This window comes from Euphorbia lathyris, chromosome 4, assembly GCF_963576675.1.
Source record: "Euphorbia lathyris chromosome 4, ddEupLath1.1, whole genome shotgun sequence".
Classification (NCBI taxonomy): domain Eukaryota; kingdom Viridiplantae; phylum Streptophyta; class Magnoliopsida; order Malpighiales; family Euphorbiaceae; genus Euphorbia; species Euphorbia lathyris.
In genome coordinates this window covers 27888319-27911620 of record NC_088913.1, presented here as the reverse complement: position 1 = coordinate 27911620, position 23302 = coordinate 27888319, and the positions used below count along the sequence as shown (strand labels likewise).

The following is a 23302-nucleotide window of genomic DNA, read 5'->3' as shown; positions in this document are numbered from 1 at the left end:
GATCTCGCGATGGGAAATCTGTGCTATGCATGAGCACCACAATATCAGGAAACCCCACATCTTCTTAGATCTCATGCACTGTATCACAAATCATAGGTTGCGCAAATTCCATCACCGATGTCAATCTGCGAAGGAATTTGCGACTAGTAATGAAAATATATTTTTACTAATATGTCCAAACAACTAGCAAATAAGATTACTCACAAACACTTATAAATTTGAATACAAGCACAAGTCTCATTATAATATTTTGGAAACAAACAACAAATCTTAATACACAGATAAAGAAGCATATAATATAATAGTATTATGATCCACTAATCTTCATAGATTTGCAAGTATTTGAAGGACTTGAGCAATGTTTGGGCGCAGAGAAGAATCATGGTTGACACAGTCCAATCCAAGCTTTGTAATAGTCCTTTTGGAGCAGGCTGTTCCTGAGTTACCGATGTTTTGATGGACAGCATGTCCTCTTTCTTCAAAAATACTTCTAGCTCTGTCGCAGATGTGATAACGTATGCTCACACCAGGCAATGATGCATTCTCTTCCTTCATTATTATTTGTAGTATCATCACCCCCAAATTGTATATATCATCTGTTCATCAAAATGTTTTATTAATTTCTAATATCCAAAAATAACTAAGGAAACAAATTTAGTTTTCAGGTACAAAACAATCAAATTTTAAATCTAACTTGTACTGCAATTTTAAACCTCATCAGTAAAAATAATATAAGATACAAAAACTATTTGGCCTAATGCTTCCCCAGCCTCCTTAACTTGTCCAAATTGGTCATTTTATCCCCTCAACTCATCGAATGTCCTATTTACCACATTAACTCCATAAAAATGGTATTTCTCACCCCCCTCAACTTGTCCATTTACCCCATCAACTCATAGAATGTCCTATTTAGTCATTTAATTCCACAAAAGTAGTATTTTTCACCCCTTACAATCCGTTATCAAGGCCTAAATTGATATAATTTTTTTAAACGTTAAACCTATATTGGTGTTATTTTGTACGTGGAACCTAAATTGATACTTTCCCAAAAACCATAGGCTTATTTTGGTATCTTATTCCTACATATAATGTCTTTAACTTGTTTATATTAATGTTTTTGTTATTCGTATCTTTTATTCATTCATTATCTTTTCAAATTTTGTGGCTAGTTAAATTTTAATCATCTAATTATTGTAATACAATATTATTATAATAAATACATGAAAGATCAATATAATTATCAAGTTAAAACAAAATAAAAAAGTTGATATTAAAAAAATATATTTTCAAACTCATTTGAATAAGTCATATTAATTTTACACTATAAATGGGTAAGCAATATCACTTTTATGGAGTTAAGGGGGTAAATAGGATCATAAGAGGTGAAAAATACCACATTTATGGAGTTAATGGGGGTAAATAGGACATTCGATGAGTTGGGGAGGGGTAAAATGACCAATTTGAAAAAGTTAAGGGGGTGAGAAATAACATTTTTATAAAATTAAATGAGTAAATAGAACATTCGATGAGTTGGAGGAATAAAATGACTAATTTAATTAAGTTATTTCCGAAAATACTTTTCGGAAAGAATTAATTAGTGGAATGAACGAATCAGTATTTTTCATTTACCTGCTTGTGATTGTTTCCCTTGTGGTGTAACTGTTCCGAAGTCACCTAGTTTGGGAGTGAAATCCTGTTCCATTAAATTAAATTAATCATATAGAAAACATATAATTTACTGTAATTTTCAAAATTATGGATTTTTTTTATTATTATTATGGTCCTGTTTGGGAATTAGCTGTTAGCTGATTACATTAGCTGATTTGACTAGCTGATTTGATTAGCTGTTTGTGTAGACATGTTTGGTAAAAATTAGCTGATTGATAATAGCGGTTTGTGCGAAAAGACGAATAAGGGCATTAATTTTGACGCAGGAGAAGAGGGAGTCTATCTATTAGGGTTAAAGAAGTCCATTAATTTTAATATTACAAAACGCTAATTGAAAAAGCTCATTTTAAGAGCCTTTTCTAAATTAGCGTTTTCATCCCAAAACTCTCTCCCAAACCTCTCTCCACCAAACACTCCAATTAGCGGTTTCAGTGGTCAAACCTCTAAAGTTAGTCAAAACCGCTCTTTTTATCCCAAAACGCTTTTTACCAAACAATGCCTATATGGTTAATTAATTGCAGTTTTATATGTTTTTTTTAATTGGTCAAATTCCAACAAACATTATATATATATATATGTAATTTAAATTTGTTTTACCTTATCCAATAAAATGTTATTGAGGCTTATATTTCCATGGATGAGTGGAGGATGATGAGAATGTAGCTTCTGAATCCCACTTGCTATTCCCTTTATGATTTTAAGGATTCTGCTCCACTTCAGATCTGCAACCCAACCCAACAAACCAAAGCTAACCATTATATAACATTATATAATTTTGTTTCAAAAATATATATAAAGGGATATTTTATTTATAAAAACATATTTTATTTATATTAAATAAATTGAGAAAAGACATTAAGGTCAAGATATTCCTTATTCTCCATTAATTTTTCTATAATTTGCTGGAAACTCCACTCGATTAGACTTGCAAAAGAATACTTGAAAGGAACCTTTCTTTATAATAGCATATCCAATTAAGTTATCATTTACATAAAATTAAATTAAATGTCATAGTAAATCTGGAGTTCTTTTATCAATTAATCATTTAATTGAAAATATAAACTGATAAGTAAGTCTCAAAAATAGTTTCTACATATTCTTTTATAAGAGAGACTCGTGTTTTATTGTGTATTAAAATTTCAGACAATTTAAACATTCCAACACTCGGTGTAAAAATTATTTTGCTACTATGTAAAAAAACCAATTACACAAAAAAAAAAAACTTGGTCTAAAAAAGTATATTTTTATGTATATATGACAGTGAATAATAAAGAAAAAACAAATAAAACATTAGACTTGCTATTTTTATATATAAAGAAAAAAAGAAAAAGGAAGAATACCTTGTAATTTGGTTAAGACAGTTCCATTTGGCATGAATGGATAGACAAGGTAGAACCTTTCTTCAGTTTCACAGTAACCAATCAGCTTTATGATATTTTTATGCACCACTCTCGGTAAATACTCTACTTCTGCCTGATCAATAATAAATATTTCCAGTTTATTAACTTATTTATTTGGATTTCTTTTTAAAAAATTTAACTCCCCTTAAGAAGAAGAAAAATATGTGAGAGAGAAATCCAAGCCAGCCAAAAAAAACTTTTAAGTGTTTCTTTTATAATTATTATTGCTCTTTGTGGTTTTTTTTTTGTAGTCTCCTTATTACATGATGTTTTTTTAAGAGAAATTCTACTATGATCCCGGTCCATTGGACCTTACCAATAGAAATGAGATAATTGTACATTTTCTTTCCTTACGCCAATCATCTTGTTCCATTCTTTCCTCACACCAATCATCTCCTAATGAGGTAGCATGATTCTTTTTTTTCATTGGTTGGGTCCATTACATCCTGTCCACTGTAGAAGTTCTCGTTTTTTTAGAACCGATAATTATGGAGGAGTTTTTGTTTTTTCCTTCAAAATGGGGAGATAGAAGTTTCTAATTCACAAACCATAAAGTGTGAAAACGACAATAGTGAAAAGGTTATGTTTGGCAGAAAATATGTAGTGTAATTTACTCAGCTTTTGTGAAGCCTAATCCACCTTATCTCCTTAAAGGATAAAGACAAAATGATTAAATAAATGATTGTGACATGACAGAAAATGCCCTGAAGCTGAAGAGATGTCATTCTCATTCTACTGTTTACTGATACTCTTTCTTTTCCACATAAAAAGATCCATTTTTTGACAAATGAAGAGAATAAAAAGAAAAAATGACCAAATAATTATAGTATGGAATTGAAAATATATATAAAAAGATTAAAAGAGTTTGGTACTTACTTTCCAAAGAATTGCTGATCTATCATCTTTGGTATGAGAATGTTTAACAGCTACATCTAAGCAATTAAGATGTCTCTCTTGTCTAGCTTTAATGGTTCCACGATAAACAGGACCAAAATCTCCATGTCCCACTATTTTCTTTCTATTGAACTCATCTGTGTATTCATTCAGTTCCTTCACTGTAAAATTTATCACTTCTGCTTCATTCCCACACTCCTCTGCAAAAAAAAAAAAAAAAATGACTGCATTATTCAAACAAAGGGAAGCTAAACACTTCACAGAGGGACGGATCCAGGGAGCTAGAATATCCACTAGTTGTCAGAAAACGCCAAAAACTTCATAAAAATGTGTACTGTAAAAACGCCTAAAAATATCAATTTATCACCCATAAATCATGAGGGGCCACCACAAACCCTCATCTGGAACGGAATCTTGGATCCGGCACATGAAAAATAAAGGTTTAATATATTAGAGTCCTCTAATTGGCTAGCAAAATAATTTAGAGATGTTTCATTAACTTTTTAAACTTGATTCACCCCTCAAGTCCAACGTGATAGAGCATAGTTGAGATTTTTACAAGTTGAAACCAGGACCGTCTTCAGCATTTTGGAGGCCCTAGGCGCATTGTGTATTTTTTTTCATATCTAAATTGAATACTATTTTAGAAATATTAAATAGTAAATAGTAAAACCAATATATTATTAACTACAATTCAAATCATATAATAATAACATAGAGCTAAGAAATTATTATCCTTCTTACTTTTGTATATGTAAAATCGAGTTTTCTTTTATATATTTAAAATCAAGTTTTTTCTTACCAGTCATGCGAGAAGCAAGCAGACGACAAATTATTAATTTCTAGGAATTAATCTTGGACGGCTGAACTCGAACCTAATCGCAAGATTCTATGGAAAGAAAGAGAGGAATTTATCTTCGAGATTAAAAATTGGTTGAGTCGTGTATTTATTATGAATTACAGGCTTAAATCACTATTTGGACATGATTGATCCAAGAAATCTTGTCATTTGGCGTTTGATCTATCCAAAATTTTATCATTTGGCCACTGAACTATCCCAATTGGTGAAATTTCAATCTAATTTGGATGGAAACTTAATAGAATTATTGACATATGATGATATTTTGATAACTAGACTTGATAAATTTTAGTTTAGAGATTTGTTTTCTTGTTTTAATCCCATTAGTTATTTGGATAAATCAACTTTAAAACGTGCGACATGTCAAGCTCATATGTCAAAATATCACCACATATTATAAGGAAACAATTTTATCAAGACTTCATCAAAATTAAGTAGAATTTCATCAATTTGAATAGTTTATGGTCCAAATGTTAATAAATTAGTGGCTAAATATTAAAATTTTAAATAAATCAGAGTATAAATAACATTTTATACCAAATTACAAATTGTAATTTATAAGTGCATTTCGTCTTGTAATTAAAAAAATAAAAAATTTGAAAATCACTACAATAACAAAATAATAGTTTATACATTGTTTCCAAATATAAAAAAAAGTTCAGAAAAAATCAGTACAGGTGTTGTCAAAATGAAGAAAGAAAATAAGAGAAAAAATAAACCAACAAATGTTGATCGAAGGAATCATTAAAATTGAGTGAAATTTCATCAATTTAAATAGTTTATGGTCTAAATGTGACCAAATAATAAATCAGGGGCCAAATATTAAAATTTTAAATAAATCAGAGTCTAAATAACATTTTGCACCAAATTACAAATTGTAATTCATAAGTGAATTTCATCTTGTAATTTATAAAATAAATTAAAATTTAAAAATAAGAGAAAATGTGAACAAAAAATGTGAACAAATAAATGCTAATCCAAAGAATCAAACTCTCACCCTTATAAACACCTTCACTATGTCTTTACCATTCAGTCTAACACTATTTGTTGTTATATATCTATATATGTGTACATTTTAATCATAATTTTTTTTTAATAATTATCAAATTTTAAAAAAATTCCGATTAGAGGCCCCCGTAAATCGGAGGCCCTAGGCCGCCGCCTAGGCGGCCTCCCCCTAGAGCCGGCCCTAGTTGAAACGCATAATATAGGTCATTTTAAACAAGTTCGGAGTCAAATATACGTCACTCTAAATAAATTTCAAAAGGTAGTAAGACTTCTTAAACAAGTTCAAGACTAACGAGACACATCTTCAAAATTCAAGAGTTTGAGTAGGATTATTAAGGCACGGTGAACATGAATATGAATATTTCTTCTGTCTCTAGATCTTTGCAATTTGCTGAGATATATGATGACTGATCGAGAAAAGTTTCAATGCATAGAAAGATTATTAGATGATGATGCATGCTAATTAACATGGATTAATTAAGATAAAGAAGGTTAATTAAAGAAAAAAAAAAGAGAAATTAAGGAAGGGATAAATAATAATAAAAAAAAAACTGACCATCATGGGATAAGTTAGTAGGAGAAGATGAACAACATAAGAAATTCCCCATCCTTAATTGATTAGCTCAGTTGAGGAGAAAATAGAGGAAGTGAGAAGCTTATATATAGACCAGAATTTAATTGGCTTAACAAATAAGGTATAGACAGGAAATTTTCATGAAGGCAACAATTAGAAAAATAATTATATTCCATAGCATAGCATCTTCCCTCGTGATTAATGTGTGTATTAAATTATAATTAAATTCTATGACTCATTCATTCCTGCTATTTTCTATATAGCTGGAAAAAGGAATATTTGTTATTTATGTGTATACATGCATCTATTTGTAAAAAATTATATATTTGTTCAAAAATTTTATAAATAGACATGGTTAGGTAATGCCCACTTTGTTTTTGATAAAGTAAGTATTATTTTGTTTTTACCACCACTGGATGGACTTACTTTATTAAAGTCCATCATTATCTAATGGTAAAAAAACAAAGTAACCATAGGCATCTAAATAGACATGTTGTGTTAATTAAAAAAACAGATATTTTAAATTGCGGCGCTTTTTATATTTACTTTATTTTTTACAAAATAAGCTTTACTTTATTTTTTCTGAAATTACTTTGTCAAAGTTCATCACCATCCAATTGTAAAAAAAATAAAATAAGACTTACTTTGTCAAAAACAAAATAAACATAATATAACCCTTTAAATTGCAACCTTAAATTTTAAGACGATTACGAATATTTTTATCTATAAAAGAATTATATTTATATATTGAAAACACAATTCCAAATCAATTTACATTTACATATTGATAAAAGAAAATGTTACCAATTTTACTTTGTGATTCATTTAATTTTTTGTGTGTGGAACTCAAAATATTGGGCTTTTTCCCACCCATGGCCAATTAGAGGGAAATTTACACAGAAATTCAGATTTGAAAAATTATTTATAACTATGTCAAGTACCAATTTAAGTAATGTTAAATTAAGAAAATCATTGTTTTTCATATATTTTAAGAACTGTACTTTATAAATTAGGGATCTAAGATATATTTTTTAGGGTTTGTGATTTATGAATTGAGGTGTAAAATTTATAAATTAAGACATAAAATAATAATTTATTTATGATATATAGAAAATAATTACATATTGAGAATTAAGTTTTGTAATATGATTTAATTGTAATTTTATAATCAGATATGATTTTCATGTAAATAGCCCCCAATTAGAAGAGTCTAATAGTTTAACCTTTGTGTTAAGTGTATAAGGAATGTTTATGAAAAGAGTAAGGCAATTAGCAATTGGGAGCTCCGACAGGGGAAAAAAAAAACAGAATTTTTCGCATCTAATCAGGATTAAGGTTGCAGATGAGGCAGAAATTCTCGGTCTCCGACATTAATTTACACCAATAAGAATGAGAAATCTCCATTTATTTATCTCATAGAATGGTGAAGGGAAAAAATCCACACAGACGGAGATGGGTGAGGACGGGAACCTCTATCCCACCCTGTGTGGATCCACATGTCCCCATCCCCACATTCCTTATGGATATTCTTAATATAACATAAGGATAAGGTACTAAAATAGTGTCAATGTTTGTTAACATTTATCAAATAACGTAATTAAAAGCTTTACTAACATAAATTAACACATTGGAATTGTTTCGTTAATCCCATATATACTTTGGCTTGCACTAGAAGTTTGAGTTCGTACATAATGTTTATCACCAAAAAACCCTAAGCCTTCACTCCCACCAACAGATTCATCTAATCTAGAGCTTAACAACACAATTATCTAATGTGCTAATGTCTGTTAATAATACCTTTAATTGCGTCATTTGATAAACGTTGAGACTAAAATTATATCATTTTATACGTGGGTCCTAAACTAGCTCTTCCCTACAAATATTGAGGCTATGGTACATGGTTCCCCATATAAACGGGGGACGAGGATGCGATATCTTAAAACAATACACATTAATGTTCAACATTGAATAATCACTAAAATTTGAAAATTTCAACAAGCTTACAAATTTAACAAATTAATTTTCCTAGATGTAACGTTTTCATTTTTCAACCAAATTGAGTGAGTAATAATATATCATTTTAAAGGTCGACATATCTACTTTTCAAGAAGACAAAAAAAACATGATTTGGAGTAATATAGGATAAATTACATACATATGATGTACAACATTTGCACAATTTCACACTTTGGTATACAACATTTGCACCATTTCATACTTTGGTGTACAATATGTTGGTTCCTTATGAGGTTAGATTAGTTCCAGAGGGGGTAAATGGAACTATTGGTTAATTTTAACCTTTAATAATTTTTCTCTTTTAGTTCAATAGTAAGCACAAAGGTAAATTTCAGAATCAGATGCAAGTTCAGTCTACTGAGTTAATCAGTCTACTGAGCTTGATTTTGCTTCTGACTGATATGCTCAGATGACTTCTTTTTTAGTAGAGCTCCTAAAGATTCTTAAGATAGATGACAAATAATGTGCGCATAATATTCAGAGCTTATGTGTGATAAATAATTAGAGCAGCAATATTGAGAAGTAATAAAGGCGGAGTTAGGAAATAAGTTACTCAACAGATTTATACTAGTTCAGCCTCATGCTTACCTCCAGTTCTAAAAAATCCTTCTTCTGAGCTTTAAACCACTAATGAACTCTTTCACGGGTGGAGCACAAACCTTTACAATAGACAAAGCTTAAGTAAAGTACCTTCATTTACAACAACACTCAACTATCTACTCTCTTGTTACTTGCTTATAACCGAAGCAATAACAGAGCTTCTAATTTACAATAGAAAATCGTTCTGATATAGAACTCAGTTGAACTACTCTCTCTCTCTTTCTCTCTCTCTGTCTCTCTCTCTCTTTATTGAGTTACACAAATATGAAAATGAATGTTTATAGCAATCTGCTCTAGTTTTTCACTTGAAAGCCTTTTCTCTTTTTCGTGTGAAGATCAATTATGAAAATGAACATTGTAGTTGGCTTTATAGTGGAGCCGATGTGCTTCTGACCACTATGCCAATTTACCCATAAGAGGAAAGTTGTTGTTTCCAAAATCAGACTTATGTCGATCGTTGAGCCGACACTAAATGATAGTTTTTTACTTCTGGTATTACTATCCTATTGGTAATTTTAGTTTAATGATTTGTTTTTCTTTTTCTCTTCTTTTTAATCTAAGTGATTGTTTTCACATAAAAAAATCTATTAGGCAAATAAATTTTAATACGTGGGATATGTCAAAACATCGCCACATATTAGGAGGATAACAATTTTATCATGTCTCCTTTAGAATTGGATAAAATTTCACAAGAACCAAATGTGATCGAATATAAAAGTCAAATGACAATATTTAAAAGGATAAATTACATAATAGTCAATTGAATGTATTGATCCAATTAATAAAAATTTATCTTTCGTAATTTAATAATCCAATTTTGTAATTTCTAATTGACTGTTGGATACAAATCACGAGAATGTACATTCTGAATAATTTACAAATATCTTATAGTGTCAAATAAATTTATTTAAATATCATATCTGTAGGTTTTTTTTTAAATTGTTTTTTTTCTATAAAAAAATAACTGAAATTTGACCAAAGTAAAAATATTTTTTATAACTGAAAATTTGACTAAAGTAAAAATAAAGTTATGGTATTTTGATATATTAGGATTTAAATGGGGTTTTTGTTTCAGCTTTTTGGATAAGTGTTGGGAAGACTAAAGAGTTCCCTATTACGAATAGAGTACATGAAGGTTTCGTACTAAGCCTTTTTTTTTGCCATCGTTATGGATGAACTAACGAGTTCACTTCAAGATGGTATACCATGGTGCATGTTATTTGCAGATGCTATTGTGTTGGTTGATGAGACGAAAGAAGACGTGGAGAGGAAGTTGGAACTATGGAGACAAACTTTAAAATCTAGAGGCTTTAAGTTGAGCTGAAGTAAGACAGAATATTTGAAGTGTAAGTTTAGCGACGATAGGAGTAGGGAGGCAGGGACAATAACCCTAGATGAGAGAGTTGTTCAGGCCTCGGATTGCTTCCGGTATTTTGGATCTATTATCCAAACGGATGGAGAAGTAGATTGAGATGTTGTTTATAGGATTAAATCTGGTTGGGAGAAGTGGAAGAGTGTTACGGGTTTCCTTTATGACCCCGGTACGCCTAATAGATTGAAGGAAAAATTCTACCGCACAATAATCAGGCCGACATTGTTATATGGTACGGAGTGTTGGACAGTGAAACACTGTCACATTCATAAGATGTCGGTGGTGGAGATGCGTATGTTGAGATGGATGTGTGGTCATACGAGAAAGGATCGGGTGAGTAATGAAATAATTAGGACAAAAGTAGGGGTTACATCTATTGAGAATAAAATGAGGGAAAACCGACTAAAGTGGTTTGGCCATGTAAGATGAAGAGTGCTTGATGCGCCAGTTAGGAGGACGGAATAGTGGTAAAGGGATGTAGGGGTGAGGGGTAGGGGAAGACCTAAGCAAACTTGGAGGATGGTGATCGAGAGTGATATGAGTTTATTAGGGATTGAGGAAAATATGATAATGGATAGGACAGGGTGAAGGGAGAGAATTTATGTCGCTGACACGACTTGATTTCACGGTTTTATATGATGGTTCATGTTAGCCGAGCTCGAATCATTTCGGGACTAAGGCTTTGTTATTGTTGTTGTTGTGTCATTTATTGTTTGATGGCTGGATTTTTTTAAAGAGATACTTAATTAAAATTTATCGGTTATTGTTTAGGCTTCTTAAACATTTTAAAAATCTTGAATAAAAGGAGAAAAGTTTGAAACTTTCTTGTAATCCTGTTTGGTTGAGGGAAAAATTATAAGGATGCCAAATAAATTGAAAAAAAAAAACAACTTTCATTAGTATATCTTAACCAAATTTTTACAATTACATGTTTGGTTGTCAATATGGTGGTTAACGAAAGCAAATCGAAAGGGACGCAGATTCAAATTTAGAGAGAGTGAATATTTTTAGTTATTTATTAGAGAAACTTAATGACATGTGTCATTATTTTATTGGCCATAGCATACCACTTCAGGTTCTCACATGATATATCATGCTTATAGTATAATAAAAATAATAATAAAACCTAATTGCAATAACAATAAAAATAATAAAATAGCAAGCGAAGTTGAATGAAAATACCCCATACCAAAAGTGGAGATCATACCTTTAAGAAAACTGGTACGAAATCTAGGATTCCTCTGAATCGCCCAATATTAAAGCGATGGAGAGAATAGGAGACATAAAAAATGGCTAGGGGGAGGAGAAAGGAGAGATGGAGGCGCACCGTGAATTGTCAGAAGCACAGAGTCAGTTTCGAGAGGATAAGGATAGAGAAGAGGGAGGTATAGGTGGAGACGCAACGTTTGTGTTGGTGGCTGCCAACACGGTGAACTGTGGGCCTGGGATGAAAGGGAGAGAGGAGAGAGGAGAGAGGGATTCAATCACATTAGAGAGGAAAGTTAAACAGGAAGATGAATAGTTAAGAGATTCTAGACTGTAGGTTTGAGTTGCATTAAAAGCCCGCTCTAGATTTTTTATATGGGCCTTTTCTGGTTAAGCCCATGGAGCGGTTCTAATTACAGCCGTAATAAAAAGGTTGTTAAAGCTATTTTTTTTGTAATGTGTTTATTTTGCAAATATTTCGAGCACTAGTTTCAAACTTATATTAACATAGTTAACAAGAACATTAATATGGAAAAATCCAAATATTAATTTTACAAACACATATGCTCAACCATTTTCTGAATAAATAAATCATACAAACTAATTATTCAATCTTTAGTCATAAATTTTATAAACACTCAACTTACAAGAATCCCAATCTTAAACATATGCTAGGATATATCCTCGTTGACTTCTTGTACCATTTTTCTGATTTTATTGATAAAAGGAGAGAAAAAAAATAGAAATTCAATCTCCAGATCTCAATTTTCTCCTCAATACATAGATATCAATAATTTTTCATAAACTGTATTTATTTTTTTTATCATCACCTCTGTCACACAATCTCAACTCTTGTTTTACATTTCATTTCCAGCATGGACTTGATTAGAGTCGGATTGACTTTTCCGGTCACCGTTAATTTATTAGCTTCACAATCCACCTTCACTGTCTCCACGCCTTCAATAACCAATTTCAAATGTCAACTACGTTTCAAAACTAGAGAATTTTTTCAATACTCAAGCTTACGCCCTGTTTGGTAAATAGTGTTTTGGGATAAAAAAAGCGGTTTTGACCAACTTTAACGGTTTGACCACTAAAACGCTGATTGCAGTGTTTGGTGGAGAGAGGTTTGGGAGAGAGTTTTGGGATGCAAACGCTAATTTAGAAAAAGCTCCTTTTAGGAGCTTTTTCAATTAGCGTTTTGCAATATTAAAATTAATGGACTTCTTTAACCCTAATAGATAGACTCCTCCTCCAGCCAAATGCTTTTATTCGTCTTTTTGCACAAACCGCTATTATCAATCAGCTAATTTTTACCAAACAGGTCTACACAAACAGCTAGTCAAATCAGCTAACAGCTAATGTAATCAGCTAACACCTAATTCCCAAACAGGGCCTTAATAACAATTAATGTGACTTGTTTACATACATTTATTAATGCATATATACACATCTAAACTTCGCGAGTTTTGCCTAATGGCACCCTCAACTTTTAAAATAACCTATCACACACTTATAGTTGCATTTAAAAACCTATCGCACACTTATAGTTGGCTTTAAAAACCTATCACACACCTATAGTTGGCTCATTCGGACCTCCTACACACAAAATCGTTGATTTTTCGTTTTTGACGGATGAGGTGGCATACCGAACGAACTCCCGCGCTTTTTTTTCTATAACATGCATACTATCTCGTTTGTTAAAGACGAAGATCAATGACTTTGTGTGTAGGAGGTCCGAATGAGCCAACTATAGGTGTGTAATAGATTTTTAAAGTCAACTATAGATGTGCAATAAGTTTTTAAAGCCAACTATAGGTGTGTGATAGGTTATTTTAAACGTTCAGGGTGCCAATAGACAAAACGTGCCAAGTTCAAGGGTGTAAATATACATTAAACCTAGAAAAAAGCATTTTGTATGATTTTTATTTAGATACATTAGACCCTTATGTTTTATAATTGGGTGATTGAAAAAAAAAACTAATACCTAGTTGACATTTTTTTACACTTCAGCCACGTATATAATGATATATGGATAAGAGAGAACATGAATTGTAAAAGTCAGTACATTTTCCCCTCAAAATCACTCTTCTCCACCCTTTCTTCTTTTAATGATAAATCTGTTTTGGTTTTAAATTTAGTCATTTATATTTAGTTTATACATATATTATTTTTTATTTTTTTATAAAAATTGGGACAATATAGTAACTTGGACCTGACATCCTAACCAGGTCGGCATCCCCGGCCCAAGCACATTGTTTTTTATTGTGTTTCTTCGAAGCTAGATTTGAGTTTTTCTTTTCAATTGATTTGATAGAGTTATGAATAGAGGAATGGTCGAACAAGAGGGAATGGAAAAGGAGAATGAGAGGTTTTAAGAATCAAAAAGGTCACGAATTGAAAGAATTTGAGGAAAACGTGAACTTTATGGATCAAAAATTTATAAATGATTAAGAGTTTAAATGTATCTAAATAAAAGATCAAAGATTTCATGTACCAAAATATATTAAAGATTAGAGATCTTAAAATGCTTTTTCTCTATATTTATTTTTTAATAACTAATCATCTCACATGAAATGATATAAATCTACTCTTTTTATCTATTGCCTGATACAAATTCTCTCAAAACTAGAAACAACGATAAATAAAACAAATTTTCAAAATTCTGACCTTCTAAGTCTTTAATGAATCGTCTAACTTTTTTGCCACAACCTTCGCAATGCAACTCCATTTTGTAGACATAAACAAAATTCTGATCGCCCTTCTCCTCAGGGGCAGGATTTTCCTCTCCCCCTATCTGTTCTTTCTGCTCAACAACAAATTAAACAAAAATGGATTAGTTGTGAAGGCCAAATACAAAAAAAAAAAAAAAAAATTGTTGATTTTTGTCCTGACAGTATAAACTATAACTTATGAGGACGAGCCTTGGCGCAACAGTAAACGTTGTTGTCGCGTAACCGAGAAGTCATGGATTTAAGTCTTAGAAGCAGTTTCTCGTCAAAAAGTTGACCGGGAAAGGCTTGCCCTCACAATACACCAGTATGGTAGGACACTGGATCGCCTTTTAGTAAAAACTCTAACTTAATTGTTTTTTCACTCTAAATAATCCAAACAATAGATAAAAAAACAAAATGCACAAACCAAAATGAAATTGCTGAAGCTCGGAGCTTGGTTTTTCCTTTCAACGAAATCAGTAATAGAAGAACCAGAAGAACCAGAACCAGAACTTGAAGAAGTTAAAAATGGAGCAAAATATGAGACCAATGGCATCTTTAATGGCAGATCTGGAAATGGAGATAAAAATTTAAGAACATGAATAGCTTTCTCCATTGTAGGCCTTAAATTTTCATCTGGGTGACCACACCATAACCCAACTATCATCAAACATTCAACTTCTTTCTTATCAAAATCTCCATGTAATCTACAATCAACACCTTCAAGTAACTTCCCCTCTCCGTAAAGATCCCAAATCCACTCTCTCAAATTCATCCGATCTTCACTCGCCTTCCGGTCAATGATTTTCCTTCCACAAGCAATTTCCAAAGCAACAATCCCAAAACTGTACACATCTGACTCTTTAGTCGCCCTCCCGGTAGTTGCATATTCCGGCGATACATATCCAATCGTGCCTGCTAAAGCTGTGTACTCCAAACCTTTTCCGTGGTCTGCTAGTCTCGCTAACCCGAAATCCCCAATTTTGGGGGTAAAATCTGAATCTAGCATGATATTGCTCGCTTTTATGTCACGATGCACAACGTATTTCTCCCATTCTTCGTGTAAATAAAGCAAACCAGAAGCAAATCCAAGAGCGATTTTGTACCTGATCTCCCATGGGAGCAATCTATTTTGTTTAAATAGATGAGAATCGAGGCTGCCGTTGATCATGAACTCATAAACAAGTAAGAGTTGAGCGTTTTCGTGGCACCAACCTATGAGTTTCACGACGTTTCTATGGCGTAATTGGCTGATGATTTTGACTTCATATGCGTACTCCTTTATGCCTTGGTTTGAATCGCTTGATACCTTTTTTACTGCAATAGAACAATTCAATTCTTTTAAGAATCCTTTATAAACTGCACCGAAAGCTCCCTCTCCGAGTTTTTGTTCGTCTGAGAAGTTGTTTGTGGCTTCAATTAAAGCGTTGTAAGAGAACTTCCGAGCTCCGGTAGCCTTTTTGAAATCGTTGTCCATTGATTTGTATAAGTCAATGGAGTCGTCTTCTTTGATATCCATGGAGTTAGAGAAGTTAACTCCTTCATCAACATCCATTCATTTATTGTTTAAATTCACAAAATGACGAACTGAGAAAATATCTCAGCGTGAATTGTTACAGGGGATAGAATGGCCTTTATATAGGTAAAGAAAAAAAAAAAAAGAATAGGAAAAACTAGTCAGCATTATATTCTATATTACATAGTATGAACCTTCATTAATTTTTCAATTCTAACACCCCCTCTCAAGTTGTGGATGGTAGATTGACCAATCCCAACTTGCTCAAACTCGGATTCATCTGATTTGAGCTCAATGGCTTGGTTAAAACATCAGCCAACTGACTTTTGCTGTTCACATATGATGTAGATATGAAACCATTTATCATATATTCCCTTACCACATGACAACCAATAGCAATGTGCTTCGTTTGTTCATGGAAAAGAGGATTTGATGCAATATAAATTGCAGATTGATTATCACATCTGAGGGATACTGGTAGTTGTAATTCAATATTGAACTCTTTAAGTAGATAAGCTAACCATTTGATCTCACAAACAGTCGTGGCCATTGCTCTATATTCAGCCTCTGTTGAAGATTTTATCACAGTGCTTTGCTTCTTGGACTTCCATGAAATAAGAGCATTTCCCATGAGAATGCAATAACCAGTTACAGATCTTCTAGTAATCTTGCATCTCCCCCAATCTGAGTCACAATAAGCATGGAGCTGAAAATCATTATCACTGGGATAAAATAATCATAAAGACATTGTCCCCTTGAGGTACTTCAGAACATGTAATGCCATCTGCATATGAACTTCTAATGGTTTAGTCATGAATTGACTTAATTGTTAAGTTACAAAGCCTATGTCAGGGCGTGTAAAACCTAAGTAGAGTAGTTTGCCTACTAATCTTCTATACCTATCTGGTTTAGAACAAATGGGAGATGCATCCGTGAATTGCAAACTACTAGAAAAGGGGCTTGATGTTTCTTTAGCACCTTGCAAACCGGCTTCCGCTATCATATCTTTAATATACTTCTGCTGAGACAATATAATACCAGAAGATGACCTTGCAAGTTCTATCCCAAGAAAAAACTTTGCAAACCCCATGTCTTTAATAGTGAATGTCCTGTCCAATTCTTCTTTAACTTCCTGAATAAGTTCATCAGATGTTCCTGATATCAGGATATCATCTACATAAACTATAAGCACAAGAAACTCCCCTCCACTATACTTGGTAAACAAACAATAGTCATGAATGGATTTTTTAAAACCCATTGATAGCAGCTTGTTAGTGATTCCATATTCCACTATCTCCCAACCTGCTTCAAACCATACAATGATTTCACCAGTTTACAACATTGACATGGCTTTGCTTTATCATACCCTTCTGGTGGTACTAGGTAAAGATCTTCATCAACATGACCATGTAAATATGCATTATTAATGTCAGCCTGATGTATATTCCACCCTTTAGCTGCTGCAATAGCAATGAAAATTCTGACTGTAGTTACCTTTGTAACATGGGAAAAACAATCAGTATAATCCTCTCCATATGTCTGTGTAAACCCTTTAGCCACTAGTCTGGCCTTGTATCTGTCAATTGTGCCATCTTGATTGTATTTGATTCTAAACAGCCATCTTAAAGTGATTGGCTTCTTACCTGCTGGTAAATCAGTTAGAATCCAAGTTTCATTGGACTCCAATGCTTGTAACTCCATTGGTATCAAAGCCGACTCTCCACGTACGATGTGTGGTTCGGGGACGAACCAGACAGAAGCTGGTGGGCCTGTAACGGCCCGGTCCGGAGTGGGTGGCGTCGGGATAAGAAGGCCTGAGCAAGGAGCGGCCCTAAGGGATGACGATGGGGGCAGGAATGAATTGAATCTTACATCGGAAATGGAGAGAAAGTGATTGGGCCTTATTAGTAAGATGTGAATCCAGTACATGCAGACACGTTTTAAAGCCGTGAGGCCCAATGTGTTGGATTTGGGCCAGAGCGGACAATATTTACATGGTATTAGACCAGGGTGTTACACTTGCTCTTATTGACTGATGTGGATGAGAAAGTGGCGAGTCTCATGAAGAGCATCAAAACGGATTTCTGGACATACGCTGATGCTCTGGATTTTATGATGAGCGACATCCCCTTGGTTCACCGAGTGGGGGCTGAGGTCACCTATGTGAAGTTTACTCAGCTTGATGAAGGTACTTTTTATTCTTTCCTTGAACCTTGATTATTTTGTTGTCCCTTTGTCAAGGAATTATCTGAAGCCAGTCGCGCCCTTGAAGAGAGACGTAAGAAGCAGAAGGAGATGGAGGCACAGGTGGCGAATCCCAACAAGCGGGACGAGAAACGCCCCTTAGAGGGAGTTGTGATCCCTCCAAGTAAGAAAACAAGGTCAGCTGTCGTGGGTGGGGAGAAATTGCTGGCAAATGCTTTAAGGGCTGGGAAGCCCAGAATGGATTGGTTCAGCCCCAGCCAAGAACAGGTATGGCTTCTTTACCTTTCTTTGCTCTTTGGCTATACGCTTTGACCTTTGCTTCTTCTGCGTAGGTGGTCAAGCCTGATTTGGGGAAGTACTGGCTCTCCAAGTATGGTGCTAAGGGGTCCCTTGGGAACGAGTCGGTCGTAAACGACCTGGATGAAGCTATTGGCCAATTGGGAGAAGTGCATGAGAGCTAAAACAAGTTCTCAGGATCCGCCCATGCTAAGATGGGAAAGAAGGATCTTCTATCGGTAGGTTTTTCTCTTTATCTTTACATTTTTGGATGAAAGATTGATCTCCATGAGGGAGACTTTGTTTCTAAATGGTCCTATTTCTTTGCTAGGCGTATGCTCATATGCACGCAATGGAGGCGAATCTTCTCCAAGGGGTTGCCGATAAAGCTACCATCAAAAGGCTGGAGAAGGAAGTGGCTGTTGTTGGTGCAAATGCCGCTGCCGCCATTCCCCTTAATGAAAGCAAAGATGCTGAGATCTGCGAGCTGAAGGAGAAGATGGCTGAGGATGCCAAAAACCATAAAGCTGCTTTGTTGAATACGGAGATTATGGCGGGTAGCCGTGCCTACTACTATGGTGAAAGGATCATGGCCTATGTTAGGCTTACCTACCCAGAGATTGATTTTGTGGATCCTGAGTACGTGGTCCCCGAAGTTAAGGATGCTATCAGATATGATAGAGTGCCGAATCCCCGTGATTTTATTTGTGATCAAGTTAGGAAAGAGTTGAAAGGTTTGGACGAGGAAAGTAAGCCGATTGTCAACCTCGAAGCGGATGATCTTAGCGAGGCACCCAAAGAGGCGGGCAACAAGGAAAATGCAATGGAGATTGATAGCGCGGCTCCGGCTCCTTAAGGGGGATCGTTGATATGGAAAGTGAGGTGTTGGTCCCGTGTAACTTAATATGATTAGTACCAAGGGGGGGGGGTTAGGAACTAATATAACTTTTTCTCTTAATAATGTTGACTTAATTAAATGTTTGATAATTTAACTCAGCTTTAGGTCAGCAAGGCTGAGTGAAGTGTGAGACAGCTTTAATCAAACACTGACTAGAGCTGTTTCAATTGCGAGTTGGGAAATAACACTTTAGGTCAGCTTCCAACTCAGCACTCTGATTACTCAACATCGGCTTGTACAGATTATATACTGAGTAATTTAAGCAAGCAACACATACATGTATATCAAGAGAAAGGGTTAGAGATTACTCAGCAGTCTTATCCTGGTTCGGCCTCACCACCTACGTCCAGTCCCTAGAATCCCTCCGAGCTTTTTCAATCCACTATCGAGCTCTTTAAAGGTAGAGCACAAACCGTTTACAATAGCAACTGAGTATGCAAGAGTACCATCCTCTATTCGTCTACTCAATCCTATTAACCACTGAGCGCTATAATCGAACACTCAGATTTTCTCTACCACTGAGTACTAAAACCGAGTACTCAGCTTCACTCTTCTAACCTTTACAATTGATACAAGATTGTTCTCACTAAGTGAAGAACACTTTATATGAATACAAATTAACTCTAGACTTTTACACAATGATTGGAAATTGGGTGTAAGAACTTGCTTTCTTTTTAGACAGCTTCTATTTTGGATTTTCACTCTTGTGAAGATTTGCTTTTCTGCCTCTATTTGCTTGTATGTGTCGTTAGGATCCAAGTGATGAACTTGTCCTTTTATAGTGAATTCTGAAGCTTCCAATCATTTGAATTCCGATATATCTGTTGGGAGTAACGGCCTTCTATCGTCATTCATTGGCCAGCTTCCAGAATTGCAAGTCAATCCTGTCGTCTGATTTTAGCAGGTGTCAGGCTTGCCAGTTTCGTCTTCTTGCGTCAGGTTCATCTTCTAGCGTCAGTTTTGTCTTCTTGCCAAATGCCAGATGATCCATACATCTCGAAAAGGTCTCTAGGCGGATTTCTGAGGCTTCTGAATTGTTGCAGACCTGTGTCAGATTTTGTCTTCTAGTCAACGGATCATTGACGTTGTCCTGACGACTACTCAGCTTTGTTGAAACACCTTTCCACATAATTTTGATTTGACAAAATGATTTAAGTTAATCCATGATTAAGACAATTAAATTTAAGTGCTTTGATTTAATTGTACTAATGGGTTTGTTCAATGTTAAGTATAAAAATATTTATAAGAACAGGAATCAAGTGAGACAGTCAGCATGATAACATAGCACGGGCTGAGTAAAGAATAACTCAGTATGAAAGAAGAGAAGTCTTCTTCGGAACTATATCTTGTAGAATGAAGCTGACCTTGGAAGCTGAGTGAAAAAGCAACTCAGTATCGGAAATAGAAACAACGGCTATCAAAGTCAAGCTGTGTGTTTTTCAGGACAGCACCAATGATCCGTTTGCTAAAAGACAAGATCCGACAGAGATCTGCGCTAAATCAGAAAGGTTTGGAAGTATGCATAGATACAGTTTCGAGACACATGGGTCAACTATCCGCTAGCTAAAAGATGAAATCTGAGCTAGAAGACAAACCTGCGAGAAAAAGACAAGCCTGGTGCCTGCCGAATTCAGACGACAGGATTGGCCTGCAAGTCTGAAGCTGACCAGAACAATGACGCAAGCAGAGAGCCGTTTGATTTCAACGGATAGATCCGAAATTCAAATGATTGTGTCTTCATATTTCATCTATAAAAGGACAAGTACACTTCTTGGATCTTCAGCCGAAAAGATACAAGAGAAAAAAAAAAGCGAACATACAAAGCACACCAAAACAAGAAAAAAATCTTACACCAAATTTCCATTTCTGTGTAAAAGCTAGATTGATTTTGTAATCATCTAAAGTGTTCTTTGTCTGAAAAATAACAAGTTTGTATCAATTGTAAAATTGAGAGAATGGTGCTAAGTACTCGGTTTTAAGTACTCAGCAGTAGAGAAATCTAGGTGTTCGGTTATAGCACTTAGTAGGAGTTGAGTAGACGAATAGAGGACGATACTCTTGCATATTCAACTGCCTTGTAAACGGTTTGTGCTCTACCTTTAAAGAGCTCAGTATTGGATTGAAAAAGCCTGGAGGATTCTGGGGACTGGATGTAGGCGGAGAGGCCGAACCAGGATAAGTCGTGCTGAGTAACTTCTAACTCTCTCTCAATATATATCTGTATGTGTTGCTTGCTATATTTACTCAGTATATAAATTGTTTAAGCTGACACTGATTAAATCAGAGTGCTGAGTTGGAAGCTGACCATAAAAGTGTCATTTCCCAACTCGCAAGTAAAATAGCTCTAGTCAGTATCTGACTAAAGCCGTCTTACGCCTCACTCGGCCGTGCTGACCAAAACTAAGTTGTGAAACTCAAAGAATTATATTAAGTCAGCATAATTAAAACGAAAAAGTTATATTAGTTCCTAACCCCCCCCCCCCCTTGGAACTAATTACACGGGACCAACAAGTGGTATCAGAGCCTAATTTCTCACTACTCAAAGATATAGCTACCTTGAGCTGATCCCGATAAATGGCTGAGAACAGCACTCGTTTCCTTCCAGGGAACCAAACAACACAGATACTCCCTGAGGGATTATCAATTAGTCGGCCTTCCTTGTTTTTCAGGTAAAATTATACATTTTAGAAAAACAGGATGAAGAACTTTATTCAAGCTACAAACATGAGTGCGTGGCTTGCTATAGTTCAAGGCCCATATGTGCCTTACAAAACTGTTGACAACGAAAAGGTTGTCAAGAGTGAAACTGAGTAGTCAGAAGATGACCTTAAAAAATTACAAAATAATGCTTCGGCTATCAATATGCTTCACTATGCGCTAGATGCTGCAGAGTACAACAAAATTTCAGGTTGTGAGTCAGCGCATGAGATATGGAAAAAGCTTGAGGTGACCTATGAAGGCACAAGCAAAGTCAAGGAGTCCAAAGTGAACCAACATATGAGACTGCATGAGCTGTTCGAAATGAACGAAAACGAAGACATCTCGGAGATGAACTCAAGGTTCACCAATATTATAAATGAGCTTAAGAGGCTCGGAAAGAACTTCACCGAAGAGGAACATGTGAAGAAAATATTGAGAAGTCTTCCCAAAAGCTGGCAAGCTAAGAAGACAGTTGTGGAAGAAGCTCAGGACTTGACCACGTACAAATACGATGAGCTGATCGGATCTCTGCTGACTCATGAGATCTTTATGAAAAACTTCAAAGCAAAAGAAAAGTCAGAGGACCAGAAACAAAAGTCACTTGTCATGAAAGCTGACTCAACCGAAGCTGACTCATCAGACGATGAGGAAATGGCCATGTTCACAAGGAAGATGAAGAAGTTGTTCAGAAAGAATGAAAAGAACAGCAAAAGGCCATTCAGGAGAAGCGACAAATACAAAGCTGAGCCCAGCGACGGAAGATACAAAAAGGACAACTCTAAGCCTGTCACATGCTTTGAGTGCCATCAAACTGTGCACATTAAGTCAAGCTGCCCTAACTTAAAGAAAGAAAAGAAGGGAAGCAAAAAGGCAATGGTGGCTACATGGAGTGATAGTGATGAGTCAACCTCATCAGAAGCTGATGCAAACGAAACAGCAAATATATGCTTCATGGACGATGATGCTGCTGACCAATGCCAATCTGAGCAAGCTGGCCTCTCGGATGATACTGACCAAGAGGAACACTCCAATGAGGTAACATCTCTACTCTTGCATAGAAATGAAATGGTTAACGCCCTGAGTGATCTATATACACTGACTAAAAAGTGTAACAAGAAAATAAAAGCACTCAGCAGGCGGTGTGACGAGATTGAAGAGGTCAAACTCAGTGACCTTCGATATCTTCTCCAAGACAACTCAACTTTGCATGACAACATGGAAATTATGCACAAGTTTGTCTCGAAAGTCCAATCAGATTCAAAGAAACTGAGAAAGGATGTCACAACCCTATAGAATCAAATAAAAGGTTCAACTAAAAATAAATCCCATGCTGAGTACTCAGGTACTGGTCAGTGTAGACAGTTCACTCAGTGTGACTGTTGTGGGAAAAGAGGAC

General features: G+C 34.6%; 2 protein-coding genes across 2 annotated transcripts; both read right to left on the bottom strand.

The window, feature by feature from the left end:
* Positions 1 to 172: 172 nt before the first annotated feature.
* On the bottom strand, positions 173 to 6527 carry LOC136225987 (serine/threonine-protein kinase RIPK-like). Its single transcript, XM_066014230.1, has 6 exons — positions 6386 to 6527; positions 3945 to 4162; positions 3009 to 3141; positions 2266 to 2390; positions 1630 to 1693; positions 173 to 596 (listed from the first exon to the last, which is right to left on the bottom strand). Exons 1-6 carry the CDS (start codon positions 6435 to 6437, stop codon positions 325 to 327), a joined length of 864 nt encoding a protein of 287 aa, XP_065870302.1. The 5' UTR covers positions 6438 to 6527; the 3' UTR covers positions 173 to 324.
* A 5601-nt stretch (positions 6528 to 12128) lies between these two features.
* Positions 12129 to 15925, bottom strand: LOC136225986 (L-type lectin-domain containing receptor kinase IX.2-like). The gene is made up of 3 exons (XM_066014229.1): positions 14739 to 15925; positions 14268 to 14403; positions 12129 to 12554 (listed from the first exon to the last, which is right to left on the bottom strand). The coding sequence occupies exons 1-3, from the start codon at positions 15864 to 15866 to the stop codon at positions 12433 to 12435; spliced, it is 1386 nt and encodes a 461-aa protein (XP_065870301.1). The 5' UTR covers positions 15867 to 15925; the 3' UTR covers positions 12129 to 12432.
* Positions 15926 to 23302: the final 7377 nt, after the last annotated feature.

Bases quoted from the DNA above. Each gene is read 5' to 3' on its own strand.
- LOC136225987 (XM_066014230.1), bottom strand. From the start codon at position 6,437: ATGGGGAATTTCTTATGTTGTTCATCTTCTCCTACTAACTTATCCCAT. The intron at 3,142-3,944 runs GTAAGTACCAAA...ATTATTGATCAG, and splicing joins GATCAGCAATTCTTTGGAAA to GCAGAAGTAGAGTATTTACC. The intron at 597-1,629 runs GTAAATGAAAAA...TTTGATGAACAG, and splicing joins AGGGAAACAATCACAAGCAG to ATGATATATACAATTTGGGG.
- LOC136225986 (XM_066014229.1), bottom strand. From the start codon at position 15,866: ATGGATGTTGATGAAGGAGTTAACTTCTCTAACTCCATGGATATCAAA. The intron at 14,404-14,738 runs GTTTGTGCATTT...GTTGTTGAGCAG, and splicing joins GCTTCAGCAATTTCATTTTG to AAAGAACAGATAGGGGGAGA. The intron at 12,555-14,267 runs GTCAGAATTTTG...TGGTTATTGAAG, and splicing joins ATTCATTAAAGACTTAGAAG to GCGTGGAGACAGTGAAGGTG.